At 38.1% G+C, this 18,718-nt stretch overlaps 1 protein-coding gene across 3 annotated transcripts in view; it reads left to right on the forward strand.

Annotated features, from left to right (window-relative positions):
* The window catches only part of itfg2 (integrin alpha FG-GAP repeat containing 2), a 75,798-nt gene that overhangs the window by 35,043 nt on the left and 22,037 nt on the right, over nt 1-18,718 (forward strand). For all 3 annotated transcript variants that reach the window (XM_059978136.1, XM_059978137.1, XM_059978138.1), the window contains exons 8-10: nt 2,719-2,772; nt 13,589-13,680; nt 16,112-16,229. In XM_059978136.1, the coding sequence (XP_059834119.1) occupies nt 2,719-2,772; nt 13,589-13,680; nt 16,112-16,229 (264 nt within the window). The remainder of the gene's footprint in view (nt 1-2,718; nt 2,773-13,588; nt 13,681-16,111; nt 16,230-18,718) is intronic.

An 18,718-nucleotide genomic window follows, 5' to 3' on the forward strand; every position in this document is an offset into this window, starting at 1 on the left:
TAAAGTGTAAAAGTTATCACAAAAGTGCAGTGCAGTTAACAATAAGGTCATTACAAGGTGTATTGTGAAACCAAATATCCATCTTATTGTTTGAGAGATCCATTCAAGGATTGGATAACAGCAGGATAGAAGTCCTTGAGTTTGGTAATATATGCATTTAGGCTTTTGTATCTTCTGCTTGATGGGAGAAAAGGGAGAATGCCAAGAGGTGAGTGGGGTCTTTGATTACACTTTACTGAGGCAGTGAGAAGTATAGACAGAGTCCATGGAGGGGAGGCTGATTCCCATGATGTGCTGAGATGTGTCCACAACTCTCTGCAGTTTCCTGTGTCATGCGCAGAGCTGTTGCCATACCAAACCATTATGTATCCAGACAAAAGGTTTTCTATGGTGCATCGATAAAAATTGGTAAGAGTCATGGGGGACATTTTCCTGAAGCCTCCTGAGTAAGTGGTTGATGTGGTTGAACCAAGACGTGCTTTTAGTGATGTTCATATCTAGGAATTTGAAGCTCCCAACCCTCTCAACCTTAACACAGTTGATATAAACAGGACCATCTGCACCTCACCCCCCACCCCTTTCTGAAGTCAGTGACCAGCTCTTATGTTTGTTGACATTGAGGGAAACATTGTTGTCATGGCTTCATGTCACTGAGCTCTCCTTCCTGTATTCTCAGTCATTGTTACTTGAGATGTGGCCCACTATGGCGGTATTGTCTGCATACTTGTAGAAGGAGTTAGAGCAGAATCTGGCCATGTAGTCATGAGTGTACAGGGAATAGGGTAGGGGCTGAGGATGCAACCTTGTGGAGTACCAGTGTTTAGGATAATCATGATGGAGTTGTTGCTGCCTATCTTTACTGATTTGGGTCTGTTCATCAGGAAGTCAAGAATCCAGTTGCAGATGGAGATATTCACTCCCAGGTTCCAGAGTTTGATGATGAGTTTGCTTGGAATAATGGTATTGAATGCAGAGCTGTAGTCAATAAACAATAGTCTGACAGATGTCTTTACTGTCCAGATGCTCCAGAGATGAGTTTAGGGCCAGAGAGATGGATTCCACTATTGACTTGTTTCAGAGGAGGGCAAATTGCAGTGGGTTGAGGTTCGAGAGAAACTTGTTATCAAAGTACATATACATCACCACGAGATTCAACATGAGATTCACTTCTTGCGGGCAATCACTGTAAATACAAGGAACACAATAGAATCAATGAAAGACTGCAACTACTAATGTGCAAAAACAAAAGCAAACTGTGCAAATAATAAATAAGCAATAAATATCGACAAGATGGCATGAAGAATCCTTGAAACGTCTGAAAAACTGCAATTGATCTGTGACATGACCAGCCTCTCAAAGCACTTCAGCTGGTCAATGTCAAAGCCACTGGATGATTATCATTAAGATACATTATCTTTTTATTTCCTTGGGTACTGAGACAATACTGGTCTTCTTAAAACAGGAAGGAGCGACAGCATGAAACAGAGAGGGGCTAAAAACACCCCACCAGCTGATCTATAGACATCGCCATAGAAACCATCCAGGGCCAGTAGTTTCCATGGGTTCATCTTCCAGAAGACTGATCTTATGTTTGTGAAAGTGACAGTAGATTCAGGTGCACTGGAAACTCTCAGGATGGGTAGTGACATACCTGTTCCCTTCTGTTCAATAGCATTTTTGATGAATGCTTTTTTCATAGTGAAATTTCAGCATCAATTTGGTGGGCAAGTTCTTCATGTTTGATCCTATTGGGTGATTTTGACCATAGGACTCTGACCCCATAGCTTAGACCGTAAGCATTTGTCTCATTGAATTTGGTAAAGAACGACTCTGAGTAAGATGGATCAGCATGCAGGCAACAGGGAAAGCAATTTCCAAAGGAATCCACTTCTAACAAAATGGCTGCAGCACAGTCTAATCTTAACCAACACCTTGTTATAGAAAGAAGCACAAAACCACATGGTGACATCTACAATCCAGCTACAAGCACCTGTTAATTCACCCACTTCGAGAGCAATACTGGCGACTTGAACTGAGCATCGCATAATTCATTGTGTTATCTCCCTCATCCTGGCCCTAAAGCAATGACAAGAGGAACACTGCTACAAACAAATCAATATTGATGATCACACCAATCCCACAAATTTATGTTGCCTTTAAGCTGAATATGATGTGCTACTGACTACTGCCAACCATCAGGAACCACAAAGTGGCCTACAGCAGGTAGTGGCACTGTGTTCCATTTCACCTTGAAAGTTTGATTAAATAAAAATGGAATAGAATATGCAGCTGTACTATATAATGCTTTTAGCGCTGCTAACTGGAGATGAATGCACAGGAAAATATGTTTAGTCCTCAAGCTTCAAACAGGTCAATTCAATTTAGTTTTTAAATGTTCTGCAAAGAAATCATTTCATAACATTTTTCACAGAGATCAACGACTTTTGTACTGGTGTGTGTTTCACCAGCGGCTGGATTGAGATTTGTTTATTTGCTAATCTTGGGTTTCTTGCTTTGAGGAGGCACTGCGAATAAATTAACAGGTTATTTCTAAAGGGCTAACTGAAGATTATTTAATGTATATTTGCATTAGCAGGATTGCCCGAGACTGCTTGTATGTTTGTTGTGTAAGGGCAAAGAGTTGTAAAGGGAATAATATTTTGAAGGATATTCAATTGAATAAATAAAAATAACATTATTTTTGCTTTTTTTCCATAGGCTCTTGTGATGATGCATCCAAGTCTGGCTTATTTGCACTGTGCACATTGGATGGTAAAAATAATAATATTATGCCTATGTATAAATCATTAATGACAAAATATTCAGAGTGGAATAAATAAATTTACATTTGAGTTGTGATGGATGAAAATGCACAAAATTTAGAATTTTTTTGATGTACACAATATTGAAACTAATTTGAGAAATAATTTTACTCCTTTTGTTTGTTGTAGTTGAGCAAGTCTCTCACATATAGCTAGGGTGCCCAAGACTTTTGCACAGTACTGTATATTATGTCTTTCCAGCTACCAAATAACACCTAATACTACTGAGCTAGTACAAAGCTAAGTACTCTTATTTATATAAATAAGTTTCCCTGCCCACAATCAGAATCTGGTTTATTATCACTGGCATGTGTTGTGAAATTTGTTAACTTAACAGCAGCAGTTCAATGCAGTACATAATATAGAAGAAAAAAATAATAAATCAATCGATTGCAGTATACATATATTGAGTAGATTAAAAATTGTGCAAAAATAGAAATAATATATATTTAAAAAATGCAGTAGTATTCATGGGTTCAATGTCCATTTAGTAATCAGATGGCAAAGGAGAAGAAGCAGTTCTTGAATTGCTGATTGTGTACCTTCAGGCTTCTGTACCTCCTCCTGAGAAAAAGGCCATTCCCTTTTCACATTCCTATCTTAACCAATATGCAATACCATGCATATATATTAATAAAATATGTTTGTGTATATGTATACACACACACACACACACACACACTTACCTCACCCCCCCCCCCCCCCAACCTAATTCTTTTGCATGGTACTTTAAATACTTCAGAGAGAATAACTCTGATGTGGTCTGTATTTGGCTGAAAGTAGAGTTTTCATGAAAATGAATATTGGAAGTTCAGAAAGCTTCTGATAATTGGGTTTTCCCACAGTGGTTAGACGTTGATGTGAGGCATGGGGCGAATCGTAGGATGGTTGTGGATGTGGTCTGATCATTGTCAAAATCATTAATGAAGTTTTAAAAATTTATCTAGGTGTTGCTAACAATGTCAGCAATTATTACCTGCTGAGGAGCTGGTAGTGAGTGATTTTCTTGAACTGCTACAGTCCTTCTAGTGAAGCTACTCACATAATGGTGCTGTGTACATATTGTACGTAGTCCTATGATACAATTCTGTGACAATGAAGAAACGAAGTATATTTTCAAGTCATGATATGACTTGCAGGAGCTGTGCTGTTGGAAATGTTTCTATGTGCCTTCTGGCCTTGTTCTACTTAGCAGTATGGGTCACAGTTATAGGTAGCACTGTCAGGATAACATAAGTGAGTAAATGCAACGCATTTTGAAGATGCACACATGGCTGCCACTGCCTGTATTGTTGAGGGACTAAATGTGGAACAAGTAATGCCAGTCGACAGGCTGCTTTGTCCTCGATGGTACCGAAACTGCTTGAGTACTATCCAAGCTGTACTCATCCTGACAAGTGGAAAGAATTTCACCACACTTCTTAGATACTTCTCAATTAATGTGGAAAAACTTTGATTGTCAGGAAATGAATCACTCTACAGGATATATACTCATTGATTTGGTTGGTCCAATTGAATTGTTATTTAAAAGTGATCCCAGTGTGTTAATGATGAATGACTCAGCAGTAATAATGCCATTTAAAATAATGAGTACATGATTAATTTGTCTTGTTGACAATTTAGTGGCACTAATGTGATGGTCAGCTGTCCAAGTCTCAGTGATGTCCATGTATGACCATACACAGGCATGGGTGATTTAGAGTCATGGGGTAATACAATGAAACAGGCCCTTCTGCCCAACTAGTCCATGCTGACAAGATGCCCAAATTAGTCCCATTTGCCTGTATTTGGCTCATAAGTTTCTAAACCTTTCCTTTTCCATATAACTGTCTAATTGTCTTTTAAACGTTGTTATTGTACCTGCCTTCAGCACTTCCTCTGACAGTTCATTCCATATATGTACCATTCTCTGCTTTTAAAAAAAAATCTGCTCCTCAAGTTCCTGTTAAGTCTTTCCCTTCTCACCTTAAACATTGATTCCCCAAACCTGGGAAAAAGACGGAATGCATTCACTTTATGTATGATCCTCATGGTTTTACACACCTATATAACATCACTCCTCAGTCCAACTTCTCATCCAACTCAGTCCCTTGACTCCTGATAACATCCTTGTAAAGCTTTTCTGCATTATTTCCCCATTTAATAGCATCTTTTCGATAGCAGGGTGACCAGATGTGGCATCACGAACATCTTGTACGACTGCAACATGACTTATACTCAATGATCTGACTGATGAAGGCCCACATTGCAAAAGCAACCTTCTGCACCTCATCTATTGGTGACTCCACTTTTAGGGAATCAGGTACCTGAATTCCAAGGCCCCTCTGTTCTACAACACTCCCCAGGCCCTACTGCTCACTGTGAAAGTCCTTGATTTGACTTTCCAAAACATTTTACATTCATCAGAATTAATCTAATTTTATTATTTCCCTTGGCCTAATTACCCAGCTGATGAAACATTAATTCTTGCTAGCCTTCTTCACTGTCTACAATATCATCTGGTTTTTCTTTCTCCACTTTTCCAGTTGATCAATATCCTATTGTAACCCTTTTCTCTGACCAATATATTACCAATTTTGATGTCATCTGCAGTCATGACTTTGGATTCTCTTTAATCTTCTCTGGTAAAGCTACCTTATACCCTCTTTTTGCCCTGTTGATTTCCTTCTCAGTTGTACTTCTGTATCCCCTGTATATATCTTTAGGGAGTCCTTTGATCCTAGCTCCCTATATTTGATCCATACCGCCTCTTTCCCAGCCAGAGTCTCAATATCTCTTGTTATCCGGGGTTCCTTCCTCCTGATAGCTTTGCCCTTCACTCTGACAGAAACATGTAGATCTTGAGCTCTTGCTATCTTGTTTTTAAAAATCTTCCACTCTTTGAGGTCCCTTTACTCATGAACAACCTACTCCAATCAGCCTTTGCCAAGAGTAGGTTGAACTTTGCCCTCTCCTTAGTAGGAACTTCTATATATTGCCTGAACACATTTACTTCCAGTAAGATCGTAGCGCATTCAATTGCAGTGGCTTCTACAGGGTCAACCAAAGGCGTTATTGTCCTTTTTAAACAGTTTTTATGATTGCAAGACCCTGCTGGACATTATGAACTAAGTACTACATGTCTCACCCATTAGTGAGTTGCTTGTTGGCAAAAAAACTGGAGGAGCTGATGCAGATCATGCTGCTGCCTGTGTCAAAGAGGCTTGGGAGGAGTTGGTGTGCAATCTGACAACGAGTGATCATCTTAAGTCACTTTTCTTGTGATTGCAAGACCCTGTTGCACATTATTAATGTGGAATGGGGCAAATCCGATTCACTGATATTGGTGGTTTACAGGGGAGCTTTTGGGCCTTAGTTGTAGTGAGGACTAGGCCTCACCTGTGGCGTTGTGTGCTTATAGTTCCTCTAATTCCCATTGACTATCTAGGGGCCTATAGTACAAAGTAACAAAGTGATCATCTGCCTCCTGATTCTCAGCGCCCTCCATAATGCCCCACTGTATGATCCCGCAATAAGTTCACCTCTGACCACTTTCCTGAGGTTCCTTTTAATCAAAAATGCAACTCCCCCACCCCTCGTACTTCCTCCGAAATCACACCTAAGGCATCTGTACACTTACATTTTCACTCCACTTTCTAAGGAGTTGAGACTGAATTGAATATTGCACAGTTGGCAGTCGCACTTCTGGACCTGAGCCACTTGATGAAGCAGATGATGGTTGCTCTTAGGCTTGTGCCCTGATGAACCACTGCACTGCCCTGGGATCAGGATAGTTGACTTCCAACACCACAGCTGCCTTCCTTTGTGGAAGATAGGACTGCAACCATTGCCATGTATTTTCCTGCCACGTCCATTGGTGGCATACTAAGGTAATTGTTACCTTTTACATCCAAACTAATCATTCCTGCCTGATCTTTGGAATTCAATTCCATGGTTCAGTTTGGATCAGGATTTTAATGGTTTTGGAGCTAAATAATCCCAATCAATCTTAAACCAGACATTTTAATGCTTCTAGATAGCACTATCAACATTATTTTTCATCACTTTGATGTTTGAGGATGGTTATTAGCCAGATTGGGTTTTATTCTGGAACTTGTAAAGATGTGCTTGGGTAATCTACATTATACATTAGATGCCAGTGTGCTGTAATTGTAGTGGAACAACCTAGGCAGTTACCTCTAAAATTCTGGTTACTCAGTTCGTACTTTTGTAGAAGTTGGCTACCCAGTGGTTAGTGGTGAACTAACTTCCAAAGAGCTTCATGATAATCACCCTGTTTTCCTCAGTGGATGATCAACCCACTGGTTGTCAACTCCATTAAAACTGGAAGTAGTCCGGTTTTGAGGTGTGAACATATTCCGAGTTAAGATTTGTGCGATATTATCAGATTGGAAATGCTTTTGAAAATGTACGAGATGTGCAAATGCAAAGAGATAACTACAAAGCAAATTACCAGGGGAACAGTGATATTGCAGCTCTGTCTTCATAATGGTTAGTATGGTGAGTAAACTGGATACTGAAGAAAAATAATGAAATTGAAAGCTGGTAAACCCTTTCATCTGAATATCTACAATGAATGTATTGATTTTGATCCTTGGAATTCCTTTTTTAAATGGTTCTGTGAAATTGGAGGATGGCAAATATAAACAAGCCAACAGAAAATGAGAAAATTGGAATAGTAGGCCAGTCAGCTTGACATTAGTAGTTTAGTGGTAACAGAGTATTTGAAAATAGGATATTAGCTGTTTCAAATGACATTAGACTCACCTGTTAACATCACCTGTGCTCCTTTGAAAATCATTTAAGCCTTCCTGAGATAATTAGGTGAAATACTTTTCAATTGAATAGTCAACAGCCAATAGGACCCTGTGGGATCCTTGTTAGATTCTTTGGATAAAATCCCATTCAGGCATTGTGATTAAGTAGTTAGGACTATGAGCATTAGGATATTTGTGATGCTGGAGCCAACAGCAAACTTCACATGATAGAAACAAACCTAGCAGGGCATTTAGGGCATCTGATGTGTTGAGCAGGAGCATACTGCCTGAAGGGACAGAAAATTACATTTCAGAGTTGTGTGGACAGGAAGTGAGGCAAGAACATACACATCAAATAGAGCCGGCAATACCATACCCAGTAGTTACCTCTTATTAGCCCTGTTAGTTAAACCTTCAGTTCTCCAATAGAGTTATCAAATATAATTGTCCTTTCAAAATTAGCTGCCTGAGTCAGGATGCTCTTGATTGCAAGTGAATTAATACTCTTTCTCCCATTTATTTTGAGAGACTATTTTTAGGAAAACAGTACTCTAAATTGGATATTTTTACATTTCTCAATCCTCCAGAAGCAACTTTAATTTAAAAAGTGCAATATTATGCCAATTTAGTTTTATTTAAGCATTTAAATGCAGAATAGTTCAAATACTTACTTCTAGTTCAAGAACAAGGACAGTGGATTGAAATGCTGGAACCATTTTCTTTAATGTATGCAGTTTCTTAGATATTAGTTTTTTTTTAGAAAATACTCTTTTGCCATCTGAGAATGCTTATGTGGCTAATTAGGTCTGTTAGAGCAGCAGGAGGAAGCTTCTTTCTTGGACAACACAACAGGCTATAGGCTTATTTTGACATTCTCCTTCTACTTCAGTGACCTATTTTGCAGAACATTTCCTGGATTCACACAGCAATCTTTTTCATTGTGAACATTGTTATTGTGGTCTGCAATTAAATTGTTCCATTTAAGTGTCTCAATTTGTTCTATTACCACTTTTTCTATTCGGAAGTCAGTGGAACAGAAATTACAGAGAGACTGGTGATATACATCTCTTTTAAATAGAAGAAAGAATTTTTTTGTGCATGTTATAATTATATGGGCCATGGGTAATGCTATAAATGGAATAATCTCATATTATGTCCAGTAATTGTTGTGCATTAGACATCTTTCAAGTTACTAGGATGAGAATAAAAAGACATTGACATTCTGTAAGCAACTTGAATGTGATGTTTCAACCTCCCAATGACAGTACCCAGTATATGCATTCCAAGTATTTATTTCCGTTCTTGTTATGTACCCAGTGTTTAGAGCCCTACATTAAGAATCCTAATGAGTTTCCATTTCATAGGTTCTTAATGATATAAAACAACTTAATCCTGGGATAGCAGACTTGACATAAAAACAGAAAATGCTGAACATTTTACAGAGAAGCAGAATGTGTACAAAGAGTAAATATTTCCTGTTGCTGTTCCTTCCTCAGAACTGCATATGTGATACTCAAACATTGAGTGCCTAATCGAATTAAGAGTCTAAACGAATCTTGAAAATTTTTATAGTTAATGATTAAGTCAGATTAAATTAAGTGCAGATGTTTTGTTTTGGGAAAACGGAATTAAAGTAAGACCCTAAGACACAGGAGCAGAATTATGCCATTTGGCCCATCGAGTCTGCTCCACCATTCCATCATGGCTGATTTATTATCCCTTGCAACTCCATTCTCCTTCCCTCTCCTCATAACCTTTGACACCCTTGCTAATCAAGAAATATCAATCGCTGCTTTAAGTATACCCAATGACTTTGCCTCCAAGTTATCTGTGGCATTGAATCTATGGATTCACAGCCCTCTGTCTAAAGAAATTCCTCCTCATCTCTGTTCTAAATGGACATCCCTCGATTCTGAAGTTGTGCCTTCTTGTCCTTGACTTACCCCCTATAGGAAACATATTCTCCACATGCACCCTATCAAGGCCTTTCAATATTTCAGTGAAAACCCACTCACTTTCCTAATCTCCAGGAAGTACAAGCCCAGAGCTATCAAATGTGCCTCATTTGTTAACCCTATCATTCCGGGGATAATTCTTTGAACTTTTTCCAATGCCAGCACATCCTTTCTTAGATAAGGAGCCCAAAACTGCTCACAATGGTCCAAGTGAGATCTGACCAATGCCTTATAAAGCCTCAGCATTACATATTTGCTTTTATATTCCACTCCTCTCGAAATGAATGCTAACGTTGCATTTGCCTTCTTTACCACTGACTCAACCTTAAAGTTAACCTTTAGAGAATCTTACAGGACTTCCAAGTCCCTCTGCACCTCTGATTTCTAAATTTTCTCATTTAGAAAATTGTCTGTGCCTTTATTCCTTCTACCAAAGTTCATGACCATACACTTCTGAACTCTATATTCCATCTACCACTGCTTTGCCTATTCTCCTAATCTGTCCAATTCCTGCTGCAGACTCCCTGCTCCCTCAACACCACCTACCAGAGGGCACGATTTGAAGATGAGAGGGTGTAGGTTCAAAGGGGATGTGAGAGTTAAGTTTTTTTACCCAAAGAGTGGTGGATGCCTGGAATGCGCTGCCTGGTATGGTGGTAGATGCTTTTAAGAGATGTTTAGATAGGTACATGAACGCAAGGAAGATGGAGGGATATCAACATTGTATAGGTAGGAGTGATTAGTGTTTGGGTGTTTTTGATTTGCTTTTTAGCTGGTTCAGCACAGCACTGTGGGTTGAATGGCCTGTTCCTGTACAGTACTGTTCTATGTTCTATGTACTATCTTTGTATTGTTCACAAACTGGGCTACAAAGCTATCAGTTCCATCATCCAGATTATTAACATATAATGTGAGAAGAAGTGGTCCCAATTCCCTGCAGAACACTACTTGTCACCGACAGCCTTTCAGGAAAGGTCCCCTTTATTTCCACTCTTTGCCTCCAGCCAGTCAGCAAATCTTCTATCCATCCTAGTATCTTTCCTGTAATACTTAAGTTGTTTAAAAGTCTCATGTGTGGTACCTTCTGAAAATCCGAGTAAACAACATCCACTAACTCTTCTTTGTCTCTCCTGCTTATTATTTTCTCAAAGACTTCCAACCAATTGTAAAGCGAGATTTCCCCTTAAGGAAACCACCCTGACTTTGACCTTTTTTATCATGTGCCTCCAAGTACCCTGAAACCTCATCCTTAATAATGGACTCCAAACATCTTTCCAACCGCTGAAGTCAGTCTAACTAGCCTATAATTTCCTGTCTATTGCCTCCCTCCCTTCTTAATGGTGGAGTGATGTTTGTAATTTTCAAGTCTTCCCGAACCATTCCAGCATCTAGTGATTCTTGAAAAATCACTACTAACGCCTCTGCAATCTCTTCAGCTGCTTCCTTGAGAATCCTGGGATGTAGTCCATCTGGTCCAGGTGACTTATGTACTCCGGACATTTCAGCTTCCCAAGCACCTTCTCTTTAATAATAGCAATTATACACTCAATTCTGCCCCCAACACGCTTGAATTTCTGGCATGCCCCTGGTGTCTTTCACGGTGAAGACTGATGCAAAATACTTATTAAGTTCTTTCGTGATTTCTTTGTCCCATATTATTACCGCTCCAGCGTCATTTTCCAGCAGCCTGGTATCCACTCTTGGTCTCTTTTGCTCTTTTATATCTGACAAAACCTTTTGGTATCCTCTTTTATTTTATTGACCAACCTACCTTCATATTACCTTCATGTAAAACAAGAAGAGCTCTTAGCAGGAGATTGAATCTACCCAAGGTATTCAAATTTTCTAATAAAATCTCAGTGAAGAAGTATTTGGGATCTCTGTGCTGACTGTCCTCACTGAAATGTATCACAGTCTTAACCCACAACCTCACCGTTAGACCAGAGTGGTGAGCACTTTCTCATTTCTGTCAAGGTATCTTTGTCCCTGCATTTGAATGCATTTGGCCACTTCCAAACTGCAACTGGAGCTACTTGCAATATGCAGTTTGCCATTGATTGTCATATAAAGCAGTTAGTTCCTGCGATCAGTCCAGAGAGCTGGCTGCATTTCATTCTCTCTGAGTGCAAGGGGAGTGTTGGTTTTATGGCCATTGTGAGCTAAAGGAAGCACAGAAACAAAGGCCCTAGTGAGTAGAAAGAAACCTTGTGAGTTGGAAGGAAATGCATCAAACATCACCAAGTGAGTTGTATGTTTAGGATTTCTGAATAGTCTAGTCACAAAATATTTATTTTGCAAGTCAGTATCCTGACTGCAAATATGATACTTCCATTGTACATCAGTCCAATAACTTGTCTGAGTTTAAGTCACCACAGTGAACCAATTGACAAGATATGACTCATGACTAAACTGGATAAACTATAAACAACTATGTAGCATGCATATGAGTAAAGGAGTACAACATTAAAAATGTAAAGAAGCAGCCTATTAATGTGCGGAAACAATGCCTTTGTTTCTTAATTTAGTGTAGAAGAGCTAAATGGAACAAGACCAATGCTTTATCCAATGCAAACTCAGCATCATGAGGGCATTGCCCTTGCCAGCAACTACTTTGTGACCAGTTGGAGAATTGGAGGAGAAAAAAACTTAATTTAAGTATCCTTTTTTTTGGTGTGGCCAAAAACAACTCACTTGATTGTGGTACCAGTAAGAGCATCCCTGTTCTTGTATTTTACTTGCTTGTGACTATCAAAGCTTTTGCTTGTCCACTATGTGAAAATAAAAGTAATTCAAAAGTAAACATTCCAAAGCAAACGTTTAAATCAAACATTTTACATTATATTGAAAAGCCAAATACCTATTCTTTTTTCATTTTCACATTAACATTTGATGGTGCTGGATAAGCAGTGTTATCGACAATAAGCCTAGTGTTCTCACACAGATGGGACTTCCATTACAGTGACAATTGGGTCCTAGCTATGATACCTGAGGCCAAATGGCTTTAGATAAGGAGCCTCCTTACTTCTTTCAGAAGAGAGACATTTGCTTGGTTTTACAATGTGCGCTGCTCTGGATAATTAACCTACAAACTTGCATTCCTTTGAGAGGTGGGATACCTATTCAGCCACAGAGAATGTGCAAATTGCTCACGGATGGCACTGAAGGTTGAAATTGAACCCAGGTTGCTGGAGCTAAAGGGGGATAGCTCTGTCAGTTGCGCCACTGTGTCACCCAGCTGTGGCACAGTGCCCTAGGATATTTTTGCAGCATTACAAGTATGAACAAATGCACAGCATTGTACATGTTTCCTACAGAAGCAAGATCTTGTTGCATATATCTAATCTTGAGGCTCAGAAACAGCTTGTAAAAACGTAGGGGCAAAATATACAATGCTTGCAGCCCCTTTACTGGTGATAAGCATTTTGTTTCTCCTATAATCACAGTTCATATCCTTATTTTAAGATGTTCAAAATGCTTTCAGATTGTAGTGGAGGAGCTTAATTTCTGGTGAGTTGATGTAGACTTGCATATTCAGTGCCGCCTCTTCTCCAAAGAATCCAAAGTAAATAGTGTTATTGTTCAAATATACGTAATTTGTAATGGATTGGCATTTCATTCAGTAATGATAGCTTTTGAATCATCGTGTTAGCACGATATCTAATGAAGGAAGTAGATACAGGAAAGGAAGAGATGATTGTTCATTTTAATAAGCTTTCAGCTTCCATCAAGTAGCATTAATGATACAGAGTGCTGAAATTGAAGATGCTATAACTCAAAGAAGAGTGGAAAATTGGAGTATAAATTGATTTATTGTCACTTCTTGCAAGATTCAGTGAACAGCTTGTCTCAGTACATGTAGCGATGATAAACCAATTCCAAGGTTGAAATTTAAAAGTACAATTAAAATTATTTTTAAGATTGTGACAATATTTCCTTTTCTCCTTTTTTCCTGATTAGTTTACCAACACACAAGCTTCCTTCGAAAGGTTTAATGCATTGTTAACTGGAGTTATGGTGATCAGTGAATAATTCTATTTATTGTTTGTTTAAACAGGAACCCTAAAACTGATGGATGGGTCAGATAAACTCTTGTGGTCTGTTCAAGTGGATCATCAGCTTTTTGCCTTGGAAAAGTTAGATGTGACGGTGAGTGTTACCATTGTGGTTCACAGAACCTTCTCTATAATGCAACTTACCAGCTACATTTATTTTTATAATTTTACTATCACCATATGCTAAGCTATTTTCTGTTCAAATTTTTTGATCCTAATAGAAATTGAGTTTTCCCTTGAGAATCAGAACACCTTCATAAATTGTAAAGGCTGAGACCCATGAAATTACTGACAATAAGTAGCTACCAAAGCCTCTAGGGAGTGGACAACAAGTGTATGATTGTCATGAGTATGAAATATGCTGCTGAGAAAATTGATGTTGGCAAAAAAAATACTCTTTCAAGTTTGCTCCTGAACCAGGTGAAATTACTTATGCAGTTTTACTTTACAATAAACTTCCTCAGGAAAAATAACATTAGTCACTCCTGTCACATCTCATGCTTGTCCAGTCAGGGCCTACCTATTTTATTTTTATTTTTAGCAAAATATGCCAACTATATTTTCTCAGGAATCTTTTGAGTAAAGTGTCTTTAAAGGAGGAGGAGTAATTTTCTACAATGCTGTTTTAAGTACAAGTTACTTGTATTGTAATTTTTATTTCATGTAACAGTTAACTTTGTCTATCTAAATTTTTATTGATTGACCACTTTTGAAGGAGGGAACTGGAACAAGTGCCCATTTCTGTGCTGTAGTGTTGTATGATTCAATGTCTCTATCAAAATTTCTTGTAATGAAACACCGTTTTTGTAAATAGATTTCACACTTTAATAAAGTAGCATTCCAATTTGATTCTGGGAAGTCTTGCATTGTTATAGACCAATAAATCTCCAAAGGGTTGATTATTTGAAGAGATAGGTGTGTAACGAAAATAACAATGGAGATATTTTTAGAGAACAATAAGAATTTAGAGAGTTTGGGGGAGTCTGGGTTATAAATAGAAGGATATTTTTAACTTTTTAACTTCATTTTAGGGATACAATGTAGATGAAAACAATTGAACTCTGAAACTCGGAGCTGAATTTGGAGAAAATTTGCAAACTTAGTTAATTGCCAAAGTACAAAATTAAAAAAAAATTCAGGTGGAATTATAATTCACAATTACTTAAAAAATAGAAACAGCTTTGATAGTTTTGATTGCACTATCCAGCCGTTGCATGCATAATTGATATTAAATGAGCAATTAAACCATAAAGCTTTTGTTTTTATTTTGCTACAGCTGCAACTATTAGTCTGTCACAATGATAAGTTATCCTAAGAAAAACTACAGATTGTGCACTAGCACTCTTGGTGGCAAAGTTGAAAAATGATCATTTGAAATATTCTCAGCCTGGCCTTATTTATAGTGAATTCAGGATTGAAGTGTAGGAAAGTTGAAGGATACAATGCCACTTGCTAAGCCACTTCAGATGATGTTTAAGTGTTAAACACAAGCAACTCCATAACCATCATGTTAAACTAAATAAAGAATAAAAGCGGACTGATAGCTGGTACTGACCTCGTCACCAAATAGAGCTATAGAGATATATGGAACAAATACAGACCTTTTGGCCCACTATGTCTATGTCAACTTTCAAGTATCTATCTGTACAAATTCTATTTACCAGCTTTCAGTACATACACTATGATACCTTGGCAACTTAACTGGTCACACAAATGGTTCTTAAATTTTTGTTTGTGATTCTGTCTGTACTGGTGTAAAATTCCTTTTAGCCCCGGCAGCTTTGTAAATTTCTCCTCACAAACATTTGGGTACTGGCATCAAAATCGGGAGAGCTATCCCTAGCCCTAATACACACACCATGATACCTTTCCGACAACATGCTAAACAATGAAGCAATCCCTGGCTTGTATGTTGTCTCATTGTGGCAAGCCCAATAGAGGGAGAACGGTGCTATTTGTTCTGTGTATTATATAAGTGAAAGGAAAAAAATCCTGGGAACCTTTAGTAATGGATTCCAAATCCTGTGATGTTTCATGTCATCTGATCGAATATAAAAAGGGAAACCTCCTGCTGATTACTACGTACTGCCCTCCTTCAGCTGATGAGTCAATGTTCTTCCGTGTTGAATAATACTAAAGTGAACAGTTCAGACACATCATGTTTGAACTATTCAGGTCGGATTTAATTCCCCAAAGCCCATATTTCCATAGTATATGAACAGGCTGACTGATATTATAGAAAGCACAAATCCTTTTAATTTAATTTATTTTAAATATACAACACAGTAACTGGCCCTTCTAGCCCAAACAGGCTAATTGTACCCATGCAACCAATTAACTGACTAACGCACACTTGTTTGGAATGTGGGAGGAAAGCCATATGGTCACAGGAGAATGTACAAACGCCTTACTACAGTACTGGGTCACTGGCACTGCAATAGCGTTATGCTAACCACTACGCTACTATGCTGTCCATGTGTAGTGTGCTTTAAGGGAAGCATGATTGTTGTCTGCACTTTATTTAGGGTGATGGACGAGAAGAAGTGGTGGCCTGTGCTTGGGATGGCCAAACCTATATCATTGACCAGAATAGATCTGTTGTTCGCTTTCAGTTTGACGAGAATGTTAGCGCATTTTGTGCTGGTAAGTGTTGATTTTTTTTTGGAGTACTTTTCCTGAAAGGTTGAGCTGAAGTTTAAGTTAATTAATATGGGAACTTACTAATACCTTAATGAAATTACTGCAAGCACTGAGGAAACTAATTAGTATTGTGAATAGAACAGATTTTTTTTGGTGCTGTCCCAATTTTGTTGGAAATGTTTTACCTTTCTATCAGATTTCTAGAATCTGCAGTTTCTTTGCCCTTTGTTTATATCATCAATTTCAGCTTTCTCTAAACATTTCTTGTATTACCTTACTGCTGTAGTTTTTTTTTGTTAGAGTATTAGGAGTTTCATCAGGCAAATGCAAAGTAATGAGTTTGATGTGATGACAAACTGAATTAATGTATTTAAAATTTAACAGAACAAATGTATTTAAAAAAACAGCTTTGTTACAAACAAGGGAAAATCTGCAGATGCTGGAAATCCAAGCAACACACACAAAATGCTGGAGGAACTCAGCAGGTCAGGCAGCATCTATGGAAAAGAGTACAGTCGACGTTTCAGGCTGAGATCCTTCAGCAGCACTGTTAGGAAGGATGGAGGTAAAAAGTGAGTGTCAGTAGATCACACAGCATCAGTGCAGGGACAGTTGATTTGTCATGTTGAGACCTTTGATTTGGACTGAAAGAATAGAGGGAACATGGCTAGTGTAGAGAGATGAGGTGGAAGGGTGGGGGCAGGAGTTGGCAAGTGATAGGTGAATCTAGGTGAATGGGTTACTATCTGGGCCAAAGTATAAAGCCTAATTCTGCTTTATAGTATCATTAATCTAGTATAGTTTAAAATAGTTATTTCACTGAGAAGATTTAGATTTTCAGCACCCCCCCCCCCCAAAAGTGCAACACTTCACACTTGTCTGCATTAAAATTCCATATGCCATTTTTCAACCCATTTTTCCAGCTGGTCCAGATCTGGCTGCAAGCTTTGATGGCCTTCCTCGCTTTCACTACACCCTGAAATCATGAATTTGCCTGTCTTGTTCATGTTTTCAGATGAGCCAAGATTTTGAAGATAGAAGTAACATTGTTACTCTTAGAGAATTCCTACTTCCAAGATTTCCAGGATTCCTGTACTTTCCAAGTATGCTTTTCTTTCTCTGCAACCCCCTTCCATTCCATATTTGTGCCCTTAACACTTAAGAGCTACCCATTGTTTGTTCATGTAGATATTTCCACATCAAAAGTGTTGTACAAACAGAAGCTGTTTTTGCAATGATTAAAATGCTAGGTGGGCCAAAACCCTGCTGACCTTTACTGCCTTGCAAATTATCCATGCCATAATGATAAATGTATTTCCCATCTATGATCTAGCTAACATCCTGGACAAATCCATAATCATTCTCCTTAGCATATAATTTTTTAAGGAGGAGATGCACTGATTTCTAGTCCCAAATCATCAAAGAGTATGGGTGGAGAGCAGGATATGGTACTGAGATTGAGGATCAGCTTTAATCAGCTTTTAGAGCTGAATAGCATAATTCTGCTTTTAGTTTTCAAGATTCTCTGTTTTCTTTACCTTATTTTAAACATGTTCCTCCATCCCTCCTAACCTCTTTTCGGTGGGAATGTTTCTCATTTTTGACATGCATTATTCCTGTACTATTTTTGTTATGTTTGGCTGACGTGCACTTAATTTTCCCAATCCATTAAGAATGTTCAGTTCTTTAAAAATGTCAAGAGCTTGCTTTTCTAGGCATTTAGTAGATATTTTCTAAATGAAAGATGTTACGCAAACAGAAGTTGTATTTACAATTATTGTAACGCTAGATGCGCCAGATTCTGCTGACCTTTACTGTCAGTTTTGATCAGAACTTAAAGGTTTGGCTGACATAATGGAAAGATAGAATCTCTTTAAGTTTTTTTTGTTGCATCAGGGAAATGCTGGTTGGTTCCTGTGCCAGGTTCAACATGGTTGATTATAAAATCAATTGTAATGTAAAAATTTAGGAGCAGAGGAGAAGATATTATTTTTCTAAATTACTTCTGATAGAGCATTTTAATTAGAAATAATTTAATTGGTTTAATTTTATTTTTTCATTTAAAATAATAGTAATTTTATGAAATATTTACTTAAATTTTGAGATGTTTTCATGTCTGTTGGAGATATAGTAAAAACTATTAAAATAACTTGGAATTTCACAATTGGCAAAGTGCAGCCTGTAGCTTTTCCAACATTCAAAAAACATTTTGAACAAGGGCCACTGCATTGCCCTGTTTCGAGCCCAATGACCACTGGATTTCAGGGCACGGAGTCAGGGGGACAGCACACCTACATCTGACCTAGGTAAGTGTGCACATGGTTAGACCACAGACAATGATTCTAGTAAATGGTCAGTATAATCCAGCCCAATGTATGTTATTTGACAAAGCTAAATGATGAAGTATTTGGAAGCTGGGGTGTTTTTTTTTGCATTCTTCTGAAGACAGGCATGAAAATTATGCTGCTTTTTGAGATAATTTTCTATTTAAA

Source organism: Hypanus sabinus, chromosome 8, assembly GCF_030144855.1.
Source record: "Hypanus sabinus isolate sHypSab1 chromosome 8, sHypSab1.hap1, whole genome shotgun sequence".
In the NCBI taxonomy this organism is placed as follows: Eukaryota; Metazoa; Chordata; class Chondrichthyes; order Myliobatiformes; family Dasyatidae; genus Hypanus; species Hypanus sabinus.